At 40.6% G+C, this 18,098-nt stretch overlaps 1 protein-coding gene and 1 long non-coding RNA gene across 3 annotated transcripts in view; one reads left to right on the top strand and one right to left on the bottom strand.

Annotated features, from left to right (window-relative positions):
- Positions 1-18,098, top strand: part of LOC118119306 (cGMP-dependent protein kinase 1) — a 79,014-nt gene that overhangs the window by 18,708 nt on the left and 42,208 nt on the right. For both annotated transcript variants that reach the window (XM_035173144.2, XM_035173142.2), the window contains exon 3: positions 9,557-9,670. In XM_035173144.2, coding sequence (XP_035029035.1) covers positions 9,557-9,670 — 114 coding nt within the window. The remainder of the gene's footprint in view (positions 1-9,556; positions 9,671-18,098) is intronic.
- LOC118119307 overlaps positions 1-18,098 on the bottom strand; it is a 44,692-nt gene that overhangs the window by 10,689 nt on the left and 15,905 nt on the right. The gene's annotated exons all lie outside the window — the stretch shown is intronic.

Below are 18,098 nucleotides of genomic sequence, written 5' to 3'. Positions count from 1 at the left end.
ATCTTGCATTACTACTGCTTCTGTTACTACTCCCACTACCTAGTTAAAACTAACTGCTGCAGCCACTGCTGTTAATAAACTATACAGCTAATCTTCGTAATTATTGTGATGTATTTGCATGTTAAAAAGGTTATATGAAAATAGAGAATGCATTGGGTTACAGACATGCGAGTGCACAAGCCCATTGCACTGCATTGTTGCCTGGCAACTTAACTAATGCAGACCTACTATTGTTGCTGTCAAAGTAGCATCTCGGGAAAAGGCTCAGCAAAGTAAAATGTTCAGACTCAGATTTTGATTGGCCCTGGAGAAAACAGTATGTGCCCAACATTCGATAGAACAACTGCAGCTTATTATATCCTGACAGTAGTGTACAGCAGCCAATTGTAGCTTAATAATGAGCCCTAACCCACCGCTGAGGAGCACACTCACCTTGTCTGCTGAAAAGGCATCTGGGAGAACTAAATTTAAAATACTTGGGATGAGAAATTGAATTTACGAACAACTCTGTGTGTTTGTGCACTCAACTATGTAAAATGTAATGTGTCTGTAGGACTGTGACGACAAAAAGAATGTCTCCTATATAGCTGGCCCTCGACACGGCTATCGGCTTAATCATAACTCTAATGAGGGTCTCAGGGGAGGTTTATTAAAGCATCATCGGTGGAAAAGGTGAAGGGTCTATAGCTGACATGACAACTCATCCTAGTTATCTCACATACACAACAGGAACAAGAATCTGTCAGGCTCAGGTGGTAGCCCTATGTCTGTCCACTTACATGGGGTCGCCACCGAACCCACCCCCTCTATAATGAAATAGAAGGAAGTACGGAGATTGACAAAAGTTGTACATTAAACAATTAAATAAAATACTTGTAACGACTTTCTTCTGTGCTGAAATGTCACAAAGAGAATCTATATTAATTTACTCTGAAAATCTATATACCTACGATACAAATAATTATTTTCAATCATTTGACTAACGACTTTGTTTGTGTGACATTCAGGTATTGGAAATTAAATGTTGCGAAAGAGACTGTAGAAAAGGTTTTCACTTCCTGGCATTTGCGATTTGATTTCTAATTTAAACCTGAATTAACCAGATGCAAAGCCTCTCTAGGTCGGCGCTACATGAGGAAGGGATTTTTTGTTTGTTATAAAAAGCAAAATGAAAAAGGGAAAATGTGAGCCCAGATGGAAATAGCAGGAAATCGTCTTCTGTGCACTACAAACAGTTGAGTTGAGCTATTGATTTTTAAGAAGGGGTAAACATTCGCCTGCATTCGCTAACATACAATAGCCGGATGATCTGAAATACCTCTATCAAGAGGAATACATCTTTAGCTAATGTGCCATTTATGTGCAAATGGTGTGTATGCGTGTGTTGCAGCCTAATAATCTCACCTACGCTGAGCAGTGTGTGAAAATACGCTGTCTCTGCTATGTGTCTTATCTCATTTGCCCTGGCTGCCTCCGAGTTGTGCCCTTTGTCACTTTCTCTTGCTTCCATTCCCTCACTTTAACATACAAGTGTGCGCTGGTTCAAGTTATCGATTCAAAAAGCACAAATACGAGACTGGAGCTGTGCATATTTCCCCTGTATCACTCCTCACGTTTTAGCGACTTTGACCCCAATCTTGTCACCACCTTTCTCCGCTTGCCCATCACTTTTTTCACCCTACTGTCCCATTCCCTTTGCAACTCTTCACCAATCTGTCCATCTCACCTCAATTCAATTCACTTTCCCTCTTTATTTTTCCTGCCTATCTTACCTTTCAATGTCTTTTCCTACTCGGCAATTAGTAAGAAGACCTTTGTTTTTTTATCCCGCTGAACCGGAGACTAAGAATTGATCTTCATTTTCACTCCACAGAGGCCGATGAATACACCTCTGAGCAAGAATTAATGAGTAATTTGTGAATGATCCCGGAGCCTTTATCCCCTTTGTTGCTTACCCCGCTTTTGAGAGTTCATCTGGAAAGCAGTGTGTGTGTGCGTGCGTGCGTGCGTGCGAGAGAGAGAGAGAGAGAGAGAGAGAGAGAGAGAGAGAGAGAGAGAGAGAGAGAGAGAGAGAGTTTTTAAAAGGGTTTCATGAGAAAAGGATGATAAATAAGAAATATTTATCATCCTTGAGAAAAACTACAGAAAAAGGCTTCATGTACAGGGAAATTTGTCTGTTGATCTACCACCTTGGTCCAGGCTGAAACACCTCAATAACTATCGGATTGGACCGGAGTGAATTGGATTAGCATGAAATACAGTACAAATATCCATGGTGCCCAGAGGATGAACCCCTATGTTAGGTCTTTCACCTTAGAACCACAGGCAGCTTTTGAATGGATTGTAATGACATTTTATACAGACATTTGTGTCCTCAGAATACATTTTAGAAATTTAAGGGATCTCTTTTCAATTTTGTGCCGTCATTGGGTCAGAAATGTAATTTTGTCCAACATATTCCCTGCAAAACTAATGAAATCCTTATCTGCCTGAGCTTTGCATTGTGTTTAGTGTGAATTATTACATATTAACATGCTAAATTAAGATTGTAAGTCAACATTATACCTGCAAAACATGTCAGCATGTTAGCTGCTAACATGACAGTAGATTCTTCGTAGTATAGTGTATGTGTACTTTCATGCATGTAAATACTTTGTGTGTGTTTGTGTAATTACTTGTCTGGGACACTGGCAAGACATTGAATGCAAATGTTCCTGTTGGCTGCGGTAATACTGTGGCTACTGAAATGAGACCATGCTGTGGAAATGAGACAGACTTGTTCAAGTACATAAGACATTATATTAATCTTGTTCTGATGCTGAAGCTGTCTAATCAAGTCTGTTGTGCATAAAACAACAGCTACAGTATGTACACATGGCGTGGACTCTAACTGCTAATTACGACGCAGTGATTTGGTCTGTGAATATGAAGTGATAATTTTCCCTGCCCCCTGCTCAGGCAGCATAAATCAGCTTGTCAACATAAGAGCCATAATCGGAGTTTGATGATGACGAGGAGAGCAGCAGAGATGGAAAAATAAAGTTTTAATGAAAACAGAGATAGCCGAGTGGCTCAAGACAAGCGGATCCAACTGACGTGTTTCACCTCACATGTCCTTTTACAGCCACTGAATGAAAGAAGCCTTCACCGTGTGGCTGAAAGGTTCTAAAAGAAGACATATGGTACTATGGTAGATTCTTGATGAATCCCTGTCTCCGAGGTAAAATGATGTAAAAGGGATGAAACCATCTGCCCTTCATATCCTGCTAACAACAGAGCACACTGTTTAGTGTCTTTAGGTCTCACAAACCACTTGTAAAAAACTGCAGTGTAATTTTCCACTGTGCCGGTGGCAGGAAGCCCTGCATAATGGTGTCTCAGTGTGAAGTGAAAAAAGATGTGAAGTGCTCTCTTCTCATTCGAGATTATGTTCAGCAGTTCTACCAATGGCATCAGGTGCTATTTCTCGTCTTCCTGCGTTTTTCTCCCCCGCTGTCCCCCTGCTTCTCTTCTCCTCTCTTCATGTCTACCTTCCAACATTTCTCACCCCACTTCTCCCCACACTTTATTTATTTTTCTTTTATTGTTCTTGTAATAAAAATGCCATATGTTTAAGAAGTCTGCCATCAGCTAGTTTGCAATCTGATCTAACCAGCAGTGGTGCATATACAAAACTGTCGGGAAAATGAAAAGGAATGGTGGCAGCAGTGTTTCTAGACAAGAAGGTGAAGTGAGTTCAGCCACAACAGCTGAGAGTTGTGTTATCGTCTGTCAACAGATTTTTGAATAATTCCCATGCAGTTGGAGAAAGTTGTGAGAAGAATTACCTCACATGGCCAAGACGACCAATGGGATTTGTGTTCTGTATCAGGGCTGATTACTTGCACGCTTGAATGTTGAAATATTTCGGTGCAACTTCAATCAGCATTAGTTGATTTCAGCTACTCGGTATGAAGTGCAATCTCCCCCCTTCACCTTCAGCTGGTACGACTCCTGAAGCTGCAGAAGGCTGCAAAGCCTGCTCCACAAGTTTGTTGACGGAGAGATGATAACAGCCAACAAGCCTACTTTTTGGGAATGATGCAGACATGCTGCACTGCGGGCTGGGATAGAGGACTCAAACTGTTTTCATGTTTGAAGAGGCCATACAGAGTAACTTGTGCAATAGCTTAAAATACTTTCAGAAGGCCAGAGATCGCTGCCGCCGCCTGTGTACACATCACTGTTCGCTGCAGCAGAAATGAGAGAAGGTCCACATGAGTGTTTTGGCTCAGTATCAGTTTTAATACCCATCCATACATGCCTGAAATAGTATATCACATGACCAGTCACATACATTGGGGCATGTGTGTGCCGGCGTACAAAATGGGAAGCAGCAATGGCAAAAAAGTTAAATGCAGAAGTTAAGTGCACAACAGCTGTTAGCAAAGACAACCCGGTCAGCAACACTTGTAATTAATTATCCATCTTGTGTTCTACACTGGTAGCTCAGGCTAATGCCTGTCCCTTTCTTCTAGAAGGGGGGGGTCTTGTGATAGGAGCCTGACAAATCAGCAAAGGCAACGTTGTGACCAAAAAGATCCAAAAAGCAAGCGGTTGAGAGCTTACGTCATAGTTTCCAAACAATATCTGTTTCTGACTGTTCAGACTAAAATGCAGTCCTGGAGGAGTGTGGACTGCAGGTGTATACAAAGCAGAGCGGATGTTTTTTAAAACGAAAACATACCTTTTTCTACACTGAAGAAAACAATGCACAAGCTGATACTTGTGGTATTTGAGGTTCCTGTACCACGAGCAGTACACAACTATATCAATTAATACTCTGCTACCTGTGTTGTAAGCTACAACATGCTTCAGCCACATTATGATGGGATTAAGTAAGGGGTGGGATCAGCTGTTTGGTAAAGGTTGTTTGCATGATTGGATGTAGCTGATAGCTGTGACGGCAGAGACGCACCCTGCCGCTGCACATTCAAAACGGAGCTCCAACATTGCCAGGTGGCTGGTGCAGCGGTAACCACCCACTGTCTGAAGATGAATTAAAATTGTATTCCACGACAAACACAGCACATCTTTCAATCAAACTCCACTGCCGACACACACTGTCGTCATCCTGATGTGGGTATTCTTTCAACCCGGCAGTTAATACAAATAGAGATTCCCCTCAACAGCGCCACAGTGCCAGGGTGAACTTGACACAAGTCTCTTACATAATGAGCCACCCAGCCAGATTAAAAGCACAACTGTGTGCGTCAGTCTCTGCCTCTCTTTGTGTTTGTTCTTGCTGCTGGCTTCAGCTCACATCCTTATTTTCTTAAACTCTGGGGTTTATTTTTTCTAACCGGAGAGACGAATAATGTATGACATGTGCTTGAACATGACCATGGAACATGACTGAACATGGTCACAGTTTTGCGATCAGGGGGAATTTTTTAAAATTTAGATTAATTTAATAAGGTCTACAATAATTAGCCTCAAGCACAAGAGTTTTGACTGGTTGCCCTGCAAATTTATTTCCACCAAGTGTGACGTAGAGTCCTGCATTCATCTTGAAATCTATTAGTTTTATTTTTCATTCTGCACACATTGTTGATTCGTGTCTCGTTTTATTATAACTGTGCCGCAATGAATTTTTTTTTTTTTTGCTAGAAGTGTTTGGATTTTTTTACGAGACTCTCATTGTGTTCTTTTCAAAAACAAGGTGACAACACCGCTCAGAGCGGATGTATTATCAAAGGCTACCATTTCAAGCTTTTCTTCTGTCAAACTTCTGAATGAGCTGCAGTTTGAGATATTGTATCTTTCAAACTCCCTCTTCACAAAAAAATAATAATAAAGAGCAGATGGAATTTTCTCAACCCATTTCAGTCCCTGTTGAATTGATCCCACGCTCGACCATAAGAGCTTTCAGTGTCAGTCATGTTTTCACTCATGGCTTTTCCTCCATTAAATCATCCAAATTGTCACACAGAACGTGACCGTTTTTCTCGCAGTCGTATCATTGCTGACCTGAAGTCTGGCTGAACTATCAACTTGAGCTTATAACACCTTTTGCCGTAATGGCTCCATTCTTTGACCAGTGGGAGCAGGATGAAACATTGTTGTGCTTGATCTAGCATCACTGTTCCTCTACTGCTCTAATGGATAAGAACAGCATTTGGTAATCTGACCCCATAGCGGTGGCGAAAGAACAAGCGCCGTCATGATGGGATAGTTGGTTGATCCTCTACGGGACTGAAACTCCCCCACATCCTGTTTCTTGTCTCCACTTTGTGCTGCTCGGGAAAAAAAATATCAATGGGAGAGAGGAGGAAGAATTAAACAGTATCCTCTGCCTCACCCCCTAGAAACTCTATTTATTATTTTTAGACACAGTCTATTGACCGCGCTGTGACTCCTCGCTGAAGTTAACAGATGTCCATGTAATAGAGCATCTCTTGTCTCATGCTGTCTGTGAATGCACAGAAAGACTCGCTGCAAAATTGATTTATCTAAAATCTATTCCGGTTTTTCGCAGCCATCAGTTTTCTTCTGAAAGAAAAGTTGATAATTTTGTCTGATATGCTTATGGATACTTGGACACTTTAAATCACTCCTGTTAGAGGTTTAGCGAGGAGCACCCTCGTGTTGCTTTTAATCTGTGAAGTCATCGGCACCAGCGTGAAATAAAGTCAGCCCATAAGACAGCAGCTTTTTGATTTGGAATGCAGCCAGAACCACATCTGATCTTGAGCCAGAGGGAAGTCTGCTCCGAGGTCTGTCCTGATGCCCCGCTATGTGGAGCGCACTACTGTGTGCATTCAAATGATCAGCCATTAAACACAGCTAAACCCCCTGGGGTGGAAGAACACATGCTGTAATACATTGACACTAATAGCAGTACACATTATAAATATGATATTTTGGGCATTTTTAATTTCTCTGCTCTTCCTCTTATCACATATCTTAATTTGCCTTGAGACAACACGACATGCTACTGTTGTTAAATGTCTCAGTGAGATGTAAATGTGCTGCACTTGGATATCAGATGGACTGCACAATGAGAGAACGTGTATTTGCCTGTGGTCTTGCTATTTGAATGAGGCTCGAACAGCACTCGCATATGAGAGGCGAATTTACAAGTGAAATTGGAGCTATTGTAATAAAGTGAATGAAAAGCAGGCCTTATTAGACACAAAAACGGGAAATGAGCTAGAGCATGTGTTGGTGTGTGTGTGTGGATCCATGGTTTCTCAAAAAATAAAGGAAGTTTGTGGAATTCCAACAATTGTATTTCTTAATTTCCTTGTAATTTCCTCACAGCCTGTAGTCAGTGAGTTGTCCCAAGACAAGCACCTTGTGCTGCTATCACAGGAAATTATTAACACTGTTCATAGTCAAGCGAAGCTTTTTGCTACCTGTTGAGTGGTTGTCTTTGTCCTTGCATGAACCCATCTTCCAGACAGTGCTGTTATTAAATCACAGGCTGCCCTTCATTGCACTTAATGAAGTTTTCTGTCCTGCATCCTTTTAAACAGGATAGAAATGATCCCTTTAGACATGGACATATATTTATTTATATCTATACATCACTGCATTGATGTTCTTCGTTTGCACTCCACCACAGAGATTATTCCTCTATTCTTTCGATGGATCAAAGCCCCAACACCCAAACAATGTTTCTTTTGCTTACAATTTTCACACTGAAAAAAATAATTGCCATAGGGAAACCATCTTCTAAACTATTCATCTATTCTCTCTCTGACATCCAGTTTCATTAGAAGTTATAAGTTATAAGGGCTCAGGAGGTTTGAGAGGTGATGAGTCACATCATCATCTCACCCCTCACAGTTCACTGATTAGCCTCAATCGATTGTAAATGGCTGCTTTCCAACTTTAAACTTGTAGTAAATTGAGCTAAATAATTACAGTCTTTTTAAACTTTGCGTGGTTGTCACTTTGACATTAGAAAAAAGATAGTCAGATCCTGAAATGTTTTACTGTTGTTGCCATTGAAAACGATGCTCAGTGCATCCTGGGAATAAGACCTGAAGTCGACATCTATTTCATGTTTATAAAAAACGACTTATGTTAATTGAAAGAAGCAGAAAATATGAGAAATATGAGAAACTGCAAACAACAATGTTTTCAATCAAACTTATGAAGTTGCTGCCATAATCAAGATGAGCATTGCTGGTATTTTGTACTTTAAACGAACATTTTAATATCTCAAAGGAATATCATCTGAACAACATTGTTTTATGTTTAATTATTTGATCAGATAGTTGGCTTTATATAAAGCATCAAACCCATTACTGCATTTGAAAGAAACATCTCAAAGAGAGATTAAACTGATTTATTGGGCTTAAGTTTTTCAATCAATCTAAGAAACCTCTTATGAATACTAAAGTTTATGATAATGAAAGATGCACAAGCACAGCTTCTTCAAAAATCTAAATGCCACTTTTAGATGCGAGACATTTGATTTGGTTTTCTATTGAAGGGGATGAGAGCAGCGTTACAGGACGGCTCTGACATGAAAAAAAGGCTAAACAGGAATTGTGAAAACAGCAGGGAAGTAGACGAGTAGATGGTGGCACACATAAAGAGGGGGATTTTCTCTGTGTAAAGCTTCCTGCTAGGTGTTAATGGATAATGTGCTGTTTACCACTGTTCAGTGGAAAAAAGATATATATGTGGAGAACAGAATTAGTCCTTTAATGTAGCGAGTTCTTTTTGTCAAAGGGGTTCCTGGCCCTCTCTAACAAGATAACGTGTCAAACAGTTTCCTCTGAGGAAGACTCTTATCGTCCTGCCATATTTCATCACTTGTTTGGAGCCGACTTGAACTATTTTCTTTGGGTTTTTGCCCTCTGTGAATCAGAGTTATGCTACGACTGGAATGCTGAGTTTCCAGGAAAGCAGACCTCCTAGATGAGGCTTGTCTAAACACAGAGGCATCAGGGATACAGATGGGGGGGGTTCATGTATTTTTTGGCAAAATCCATTGTTATTGCATAATATTACATTAATGAGGTGTAAATTATTCTTTAATTGTTGCTCTCCATATAACAAAAATGGTATTTAATGTTTTTTCAAGACAGAAATATGTTTATGTTGGGGGACAATCTGGATGTGTGAATCCATACATACATTCTTTAAAATGCCACATGTTTCACATACAGTATGTCGATTTAACAGCCCTTACCTTACGGCATACCATACTGCATCAGTGAGATATGAAGTGTTAAGCTTTAAGTAGAATTTTCTCATGTTTGTACTGCTTATATGCTTTGGTGGGAGGCAAGTGACCCTTGAAAAATCCACATTGCAAAATAATCATTTTTTTTCCTAGCCCAGTGAGTCACGAGCGGTCTGGCTGGGTACCCCCAAAAATGAAGCAGAAGCCCTCAGACACCTCTCATCCACTCCATTTCATCACTGAAACTTTGTGTGCTGCACATTTTCAATAAAAGCAAAAAGTCTTGCACACTTGAGTAATCATGCAAGGAAATAAATGGGCAATTTGAATAGCATTACGACTAATAGTCTACCTCTGTTTCTGTCCATGTTTCAGATGGGAAGGTGGAGGTGACGAAGGAGAGCATGAAGCTCTGCACCATGGGGCCAGGGAAGGTGTTTGGAGAGCTGGCTATTCTCTACAACTGCACCCGGACCGCCACTGTCAAGAGTGAGTCTCCACAGACACCTGGAAAAATGATCCAAAGCGCCGTGTTGAATGTACACATGTTCCCCCAGGTGATAGATAATATCACCTGTTCACACACTCACATAGAAATCTTTCCCCTTGATAAAGAGGATTAGGGGTCTTTCTGCCTCCAAGTTATCAGTCCTACATTTACACACCAGAAAACCATTGTCACGCTTTCATTATGAAACACAGCCCATCATCAGTCCACGTTTTTACAACACTACATTTAATTGGCTTGCGAGACCCCCGTTGAGCTGAATGTCAAGGTTTACTGCCTCTGCTCTGTCATGTGTCAAAGCTCCAGCAATGAAGGATGCACAGTGGGTGAGTAGGTGGTCTATCGCAGACTGGCAATCTGAATAGTCAGCCCTGCAGAGTAAGGAGACGAGACTGAGAAAGGACAGGACAGATGGTAGACCACGCACACATTCAACGGTTTGTGTGTTATAGGAGTGTGTCAGGATGAAATATGTGTGTTTATGTGAGGCAGGGACTGGGAAATAGCTTAAAAATGTGTTTTTGGGTGGAATATTAAACAGATAAATAGTGAGATGAGATGAGGTCTGGTGACAGAGTGAACACATAAATGCAGTCAAAATTAAAAACACATGAATGTAGGTCAGTTTATGAGTGAGTGCTCCATCTGGCACATACAGTAAGAACCTATCATAATACAGTATGATCACTATTGACCTTTTTTCTCTGTGGTGAAAATCTATGTTTGACCCAGGACATGAATGAATGCATGAAGGGCAGCGGGTCAGCTGGACCTGCAGTTGAGGGTGAGGTGGTGTGAGAGGAGCAAATAGGGTTGAACGTGGTGGCATCAGTTTCGCACCCCCCTTGGTGACCCCTTTCATGTCTCGTGATGCCCTACCACTGACCAGCCAACCTGAAGGAACTCCCAGCTCCTGTTGCTATAGCAACAAGTACCCACGGGGAGATGAGCCAACTCTTTTCGCTCTTCCCCTTTTCCAATGGCGACAGAGTGTCTGTCTTTTTCTTTGTATATTCTTTTGCCTGCCACTTGCCCACCGGCCTGTTACTTTCCGCCAGTCTTTATGTACGTCAGCGCTTTGCTTAGCTGGTGAGCTGGCTCTGCTCAATAAAAACTCTGCATGGAACAAATGATGTAATTGTCTGCATAGGCAGGAGTATGTTTACAGCCTCACGGGGTCACTGGCACTGTCTCCTGTCTCTGTTTTAATGTATGTCTCAACACAACAATGGGCCAGGAAAAGTTTTCCGCCACATTCTAATGGAAATCATGCAACAATGTCGAGTGTGCAAAGTTTCAGCTTTCAAATCGATCAATTTAATTAGATCTGTGTGTAGAACCCTGTAGGAGGGAGTATCATCAGTGTAATTTCAATTTACATTGCATGGTGTCCTAAGTTATATGCATGAGTAATTACATCTTGGCAGAATACAGATGATGAACCAGCTAATGCGGAGTCAGTAGCTCATACCCTATCACTCTGTCCTGTGACTGCAAAGCCAACTCACAACACAATGACATTACTGCTAAGTGTGATAATGAAGAGATTATTGGAGTCTGTCACCTATTTAGAAATCTCACAGAAACAATTACAAGCCATTATGTAAAATGACTCATTAGGAGAAATTGTGTGCAGTTATGTTTTGAACCAATCAAGAACAACTCAAGGCTTTCCGGTGTTTCTTTTGGTTTAAGAGCTGTGGTGCAATGTGTATGCTGTGTCTTTCTGAGAAAATGGGCATGAACATTTAAAATAGAATTTTCAGTCCCCATGAACAAATATATTTATTGGTAATTAGTGTTGAGTAAAAGTAGTGAATTGTCGAAGTTTAGCATATTTAACATCGAACTGTAATGTGTTAATCACATTTACTTTAAAATAGTGACAAACATTTCCAAAGTACAGTAAAGTTCTAGGTTTTTACTGGGTATTTCCTGTCATTCAGACATCATTTGGTTTCTATTCATGTCAGAACATCATGAAAATCACAAGCTTGAAGCTTAAAACCAACCGGATTTTGATAATTCATTACACTGAGCTTTGTTGCTGCTGGCTTTCCAAGTCTTATAACAAAGAGACAACATGAGCTGTGCAAACAATAAAATCAGACCTATTGTCTACTGTAATAGATGATCTATCACAAGCACAAGTTGTTCGTCACATTGGAAGGAAACCCATCACTGCAGAAAAAAAGAAAAACCACTTGGAAAATTGGGAAATAGAATTAGCAGTATCAGATATATAGTTGAATGTCTCAAATATTAAAATATACAAAATCACAAAAAAATATGTGGATGTATTGCAAGGATTAAACAAGATTGCCAGCTCTACGCAACAATACCAGGACTAGCTGAATTTGTATTAACTGTTGCATTTGGATGTTTGCAAAATCCTATAGGGACCGACAAGGATATATGTTTTCCATCATTCCCCCTCCTTTTCATCCTTTAGGTGATGCATGTGGGAGCACTTGCTTCCACTCTCCCAACAGTAAAGGATCCTTTTAAAGTAAGTTTGACCTAACTTGCGCTTTTCAAGTAGCACTTACTCCCAGGCTGTATAGTGCTCCCACAAGCTCCACCAATCAATATGTTATATTTAGTTTCAGGATACGGACACTTAAGTGTAGAGGTATGGTCTCAACTGGGGTTTGGCTCTGCCAATCTTGACAAATGAGATGGGATTTTTACATTTAAGCCTAAGAGAAAAATGTTGCCCGAGACTGTGTTTACAAAAAAGTCCACTTGCCCTCTAATCCATATCACATCATTTTCACATGAAAACGTTCCGTGAAGCTGCCTGCTGAAGAGAAGAGAGTAAGAAAAGGGGTGGAGTGAGAGACAAACGGGAGAAGTGATAAATACAGGACAACTGTGACAGAAATATGATGGAGTGACCTCAGGGGACAAGTGAGACAAAATTTAAAATTTTTGTCTGCAGACAGAGAGTGGCCTTCTACCAAAATATTCTTTTATGCCATTAAAACATCAGTTTCATGAGGACTTGGTGTTGAAAGCATCAGAGGATGCAATTCAGCACAGCAGTGCGGCATAAACCAGTGCAGCAGTATTTTTATACGTCAAATTGATTGACACGTGCTCAGCATCACTGCACCACATGACAACAGCTGGAAACAAGTCATTCAAAAACAGTACTGCTGTTATGGCTTGGTCGATTTCTTGAAAATGCCCACATAAGCTATGGAATCCAAGCATCTAGTTGATTAGCTCAACAATGGGGCTATAAATAACAATCACTTTCATGATCAATTAAAGGTTCAGTGTGTAAGATTTAGGTGAAAGAGATCTATTGGTAGAAATTGAAGATAAATTAATCCTAATGATGTTTTTGCTAATGTGTTTCATCTAAATTGGACGAATAGTTGTTTTCTTTACCCTAGAATGGGCCCTTTATGTTCAAATACTTTTTATTTACATCTGGAGCGGGTTCTCTCTACGGAGGCCACCATGTTTTTACAGTAGCCCAAACTGGACAAATAAGCACCTTTTGAGTTTTTTTGACAGCTGAAGGCTACCACAGGTTCACTAAATTCTACCCACTGAATCTTTAATTAAATAACAATTTTCTGATTAAAAAAGCAGCAACTATTGACTTTGGAGAAGTTGTAATGAGGCCTTACTTGAGCATTTAATGATTATCAAAGTAGTTGCCAATTAATTAGAATTCAAAAAATTCCAAATTGCTTCGCTGTGTTGTAAAAGAAAGTTAAACACTAGTGTCCTTCAAACTGGTTCCATGGTTTTATTGAAACTGACTCATCAGCCGCTCTGACCTTACCTGCTGTAAATATTGATGCTGAAAATCTCTATATATTACCATTTTTTTTCGGCTTTTCACTTCAATTCATAGTCTTTCTGAAAAACACAAGACCAAAAGATATGAAAAAAGAAAACTATTTTTTTCAAACTACTGTTTCCAGGGTCAGGAATTGTAGACATTATACAAATATAGACCTTTTTTGTTATTAGCTAATTAAATTAAACTTTCTAAAATAAGATTGTATCTGTAACATATGGGATACCAGCACCAGCACGAACACAATTTACAAAATCGTAATGTTCATGCATGGCAAACAAGTATCGGGAATCTTAAATTGTTTTGGACCAATCATCTTTTAGTGGGTGAGGTCACTGCCAGTCACTACTAACGTAATCAGTACGACTGATTATCTGCGTGCTCCATCTTAATGATAGTGGTGGAAAAGGCTGTCTGAGACGTTATTGCTGAAACTCAGCTGTGCTCTCAGTTGGGATCATATCTTATGCAGATGAATGGGTTGGCATTTGCCCAGATACTAATACTTCCTCAAATAATATTATTGTCATAAGTTATTCTCAGATTTATCAGACTGCACAGAACATTAGGAGGAACATCCAGGTGAGGATGGGGGCAGTGTGCGTTTGAAAGGAAATCTTATTTAGTCATACACATCAAGTATAGTGCCGGGTAATGGCCAGCAGCAACCACACACATTTCTCCTTTTGACTCAGTCTCTCTTACACACACACAGATTTTTGTATAGTGCTCTCAGATTTGACAAGCATTTATTTTCATAATGATCAATGACCAACTTGGCCTTTCTTCTTTTTTCAAACTGGCACGTCCTCCTTTCACGCTCCTGTGCACATTTGAGAATTAGGTTTTGGCTGTTTTAAGGAGCGTGTGTGCAGGTATTGGGAAAAACAAGCATGACTCAGAAAATGGCAGCATTAAATTGGCTGGAAACTAAGTGACCAGGGATTAAAAACCAAAGAGCTTTTGCCTGAAAAGTGAAAGAGGAGTTGGTTTCCTATCTTTTGGATGATCACCGTTACTGCTGGGCAGAGTTAAATGCTTTATCGTTGTCCAACAGAAGGTCATTCCATAAGTGCACAACTGGACTCAGATTACATGGCATTATGATGATGATACATGTGTGTATTCAACATGAAAATAAACATTAATACAAATTGATGCGCCGCAATAACCAACGATAAACCGTGAACTACCAGCTCAGTTGTGAACCTTCACACGACACAATGCAATCATGACACCATCTGTAAAGCAGTGCGTTCATATTTTGCATGTGCCTGACCATACAGTGACCACTAGCTGCAATTCAACAGCATTGTAAGGAACTAGTGATCTGATACCACTTCAAATAAATAATAATATTTCAGCAAAAACCCTAACCCTAACTGATATAATCACTCATAATGCTATAACTATTTATTATTGGGATAGAATACTTTTTAGTAAAATATTGAACTGGAAAAGAGTGTTAAAAAGATATGAGAACCATTTCTCTTTGACCTTTATTAAGGGAGATATGAACTAGTCAAAGTCACACAGTCCCCCTTCAACATTTGTTAGCCCATAGCGCTTTTAATTGCCACCCGAGACATATTAAATTATGGTTCCATTGGTTTCTCATGTGACCAAATCAGCAAACCAAATTTTATTAAGATCATGACGGTGCGTCCCAAAAGGGTGATGATTTGACACGGAATGACCCAATTGAGAAAACATGAAAACTAACTACCAAGTGAGCATAAATAAATAATTATCTATACAACAATCAGGATTTAAGATGGAAACATCCAGCATCTGCCATTCTAAGTAGTTATAGTAGTAGTAGTTGTATTAGTAGTGGCAGTGCAAAATCAGACCTGAGGAAAGGTACTGAGGAAAAGTAATTAATAGTCTATCTATTCAAAAGCCATTCTAAGAACACATATCGCATGATATGTGGTGTCGATGAAGGGGTATTGTTATTGATCTATCTACATCAGGCTAAAGACATCAGGAGCTATGGATGTTCTGTAGTATAGTCCAAATGTTTACACTCTATACTGTGCATCCACTATCCAGCTCAACAGTGAAATTTCCTTTCTCCTAATGATCCCCATTGTGAGACATTTCTGCAGCTGACACTGACTTGAGGTGGCAAAGGAAAATGCAGTCTTAACTGATGCGATGGAAGGTTTACATTTCCATTCACGCCACGACTGAATCTGTACTTTAAGAGTAAGGGTTCTACTTCCATGAGGGTGCATGCTGGGTACTTGCAAGATGCACCACTGACTCATGAATATGGAGCTTTAAACGCCCGACTGGGGGAGTTGAAGACATGTTTACTTCTCCTTGTAGCTATTGTTTTTTTCCACGACATGGGAGTGAATTCAGTCCTACAAGGTTAACACACTGAATGCTCTGAAAAGCCACTCTAAACCCATATGGACAGCACAGACATCCATGGCTTTGTACTTTCTGACACACACACACTGCAGCCTGCGTTCTGACAGTCTGACTGTCTTTCACTTCAGCATGCTCCATAGATGAAACATGACAGCTCGCAGAGGGCTGATGTTGAGCAATGCTAGGACGGAGCATGCCTGCCCACACCCGCACACGCACACACACACACACACACACACACACACACACACACACACACACACACACACACACACAAATTACTAAAAACAGCACTTCATGTCAAAATTAAGCCACAGGAGCAGCAGCAGCATTGTTCTGCAGACTTCTGAGAATGGCCCTTGTAACCAAGCGAGAGCTCAGCTGTATAAAAACGCTTCCTTCCGCCGGGAGTCAGCAAACATTTGTCTTTCTAATCAGACAGAGAGGAAAACGTGCATGCCATTTTGTGTAAATCTGTTAGTGTGAGTGTGTAGTGAGCTACATCTGCTTAGTCTCAGGAATCGCCCTGTCAACGGTGAGTAAATCTTGTTTTGGCAGAAAGAGATAAGTTACAGGTTCAACTCCTTGGAGGAGGAGGCACCATTTTAAACATTATGACTAGTGTGGAAGAGAACGTAGGCTTTTGGGTTTGTGTTTAAATAATAAAACATGTTGCTTATCAGACCGTCAGTGTGCTCCTCTAACATAATTATTCCTCTGAAGGTTATTCTTGTTTCTGACTTATCTACTTCATTTGTGCCTCTCAAAGAAATCAAAACTACCTAAAAAAACCTCCTTACTTTTAAAATCTTTCCACGTCTGACTAAAAAGATAATGAATTGTGAGATCACCTCCAGCTCTTCATGGACCCAGCAGTGTGATTCCATGACATCAATACTGTATTTATTGCCCATTCTCACACTTGTGTACGACTCTTATCGTTTTTCTTCAGCAGACATCATTTTATGTCTTTATGGATTCGCTGTGATAAACATGAAGTTAATGCTGTCTGTCAGTCCAACATAACAAGAGTCCTTACTTAAGCTGCTTCTGACACTCCGTAATTTCTCCGGAGGAGGTGCATGTGTGAATGCAAATGTCTGAGTGAGACACTCAGGGGATCCCTGCTGGATTCACAGAAAGCTGAGGAAAACAAAACAAATATCTACTTTTGAAAAAGCGGTGCCATACACGTAGAAGACACAGATGAAGATGTCAAGAGAGTTTGTGGTGATAAGAGCTGAAAACGCTGTTGGGGTGAAGTAAACATGATCACGCGATCTACGCAGCAGAGTAATTACATCACTTCCTGTCTCTGTCTGCTGCACCCGGCTGCTGCTCTTCTCGCATTCCTCTGAATAACGCGGAGGATTTGATGCTGTTGTGAACGCGTCTGTGCAGAGAACCTCCCGCTGTGTTGTGCATGTGTGAAAGGCGAACCGCGGCTAAAGCCAGTAGCCAATTCTCCGGATTTTAGGTTATGTCTGAAAATGGATTTTGTGCGTTTTTGAAAGCCGGTCTGTACTTGAAATATGTCAGTGTCCCTTAAACTCGGCTGCAACTCCAATTTTTGCATGCTAATGTAAGCAATATGTTTAAGTGATTGAGTAATTCGCAACCATTAACAGCAACACGAGCCACATGAGCCACATTTAGTAGTGAGCAAACAGCTGAATACTGGTGATATAATGCAAGCTTAAGCATTAGTCTGCAGTAGCCCCTCAACAGCAGTTAGCGCCTCCACTGTTCCTGTTCCCAAAGAACATTTATAAGCTGGATATAAGTGCTACTCTGCTCTCTTTAGTCTGCCAAACAGGTTTTTTAAATGGTGTCAGGCATTAATGCAGCCACATATGGAGGTGCTCCATGCGGCTGTAGTCTCTGCTTTCTGGGGGACTGCGTCATTCTAAATATGTGTATCTTGCAGCTAAAAGATAAAACAGGAAGAGAACAGCGAGTCTTACTGCAACCATATTAGCACTGGTTTGTGCCCAACACAGTCACAGCAAGAAGGTTCTGGGTTCGAACTCTTGCTTGACCTGTGCCTGCATGGGCTTTCTCCAGGAACTCCATCTTCCCCCCACAGCACAAAAAAGCATGAAGGTTAAGTTTAATTGATGGTTCTAAATTTCCCCGTAGGTGTGTACCCTGCCTCTCACCCAATGTCAGCTGGGATTGCCCCCCCCCCAAAAGGAGGAGCAGTATAGATA

This window comes from Hippoglossus stenolepis, chromosome 12, assembly GCF_022539355.2.
Source record: "Hippoglossus stenolepis isolate QCI-W04-F060 chromosome 12, HSTE1.2, whole genome shotgun sequence".
Taxonomy (NCBI): domain Eukaryota; kingdom Metazoa; phylum Chordata; class Actinopteri; order Pleuronectiformes; family Pleuronectidae; genus Hippoglossus; species Hippoglossus stenolepis.
Note: the sequence above shows the minus strand (reverse complement) of the source record. Positions and strands in the feature narration are given on the sequence as shown.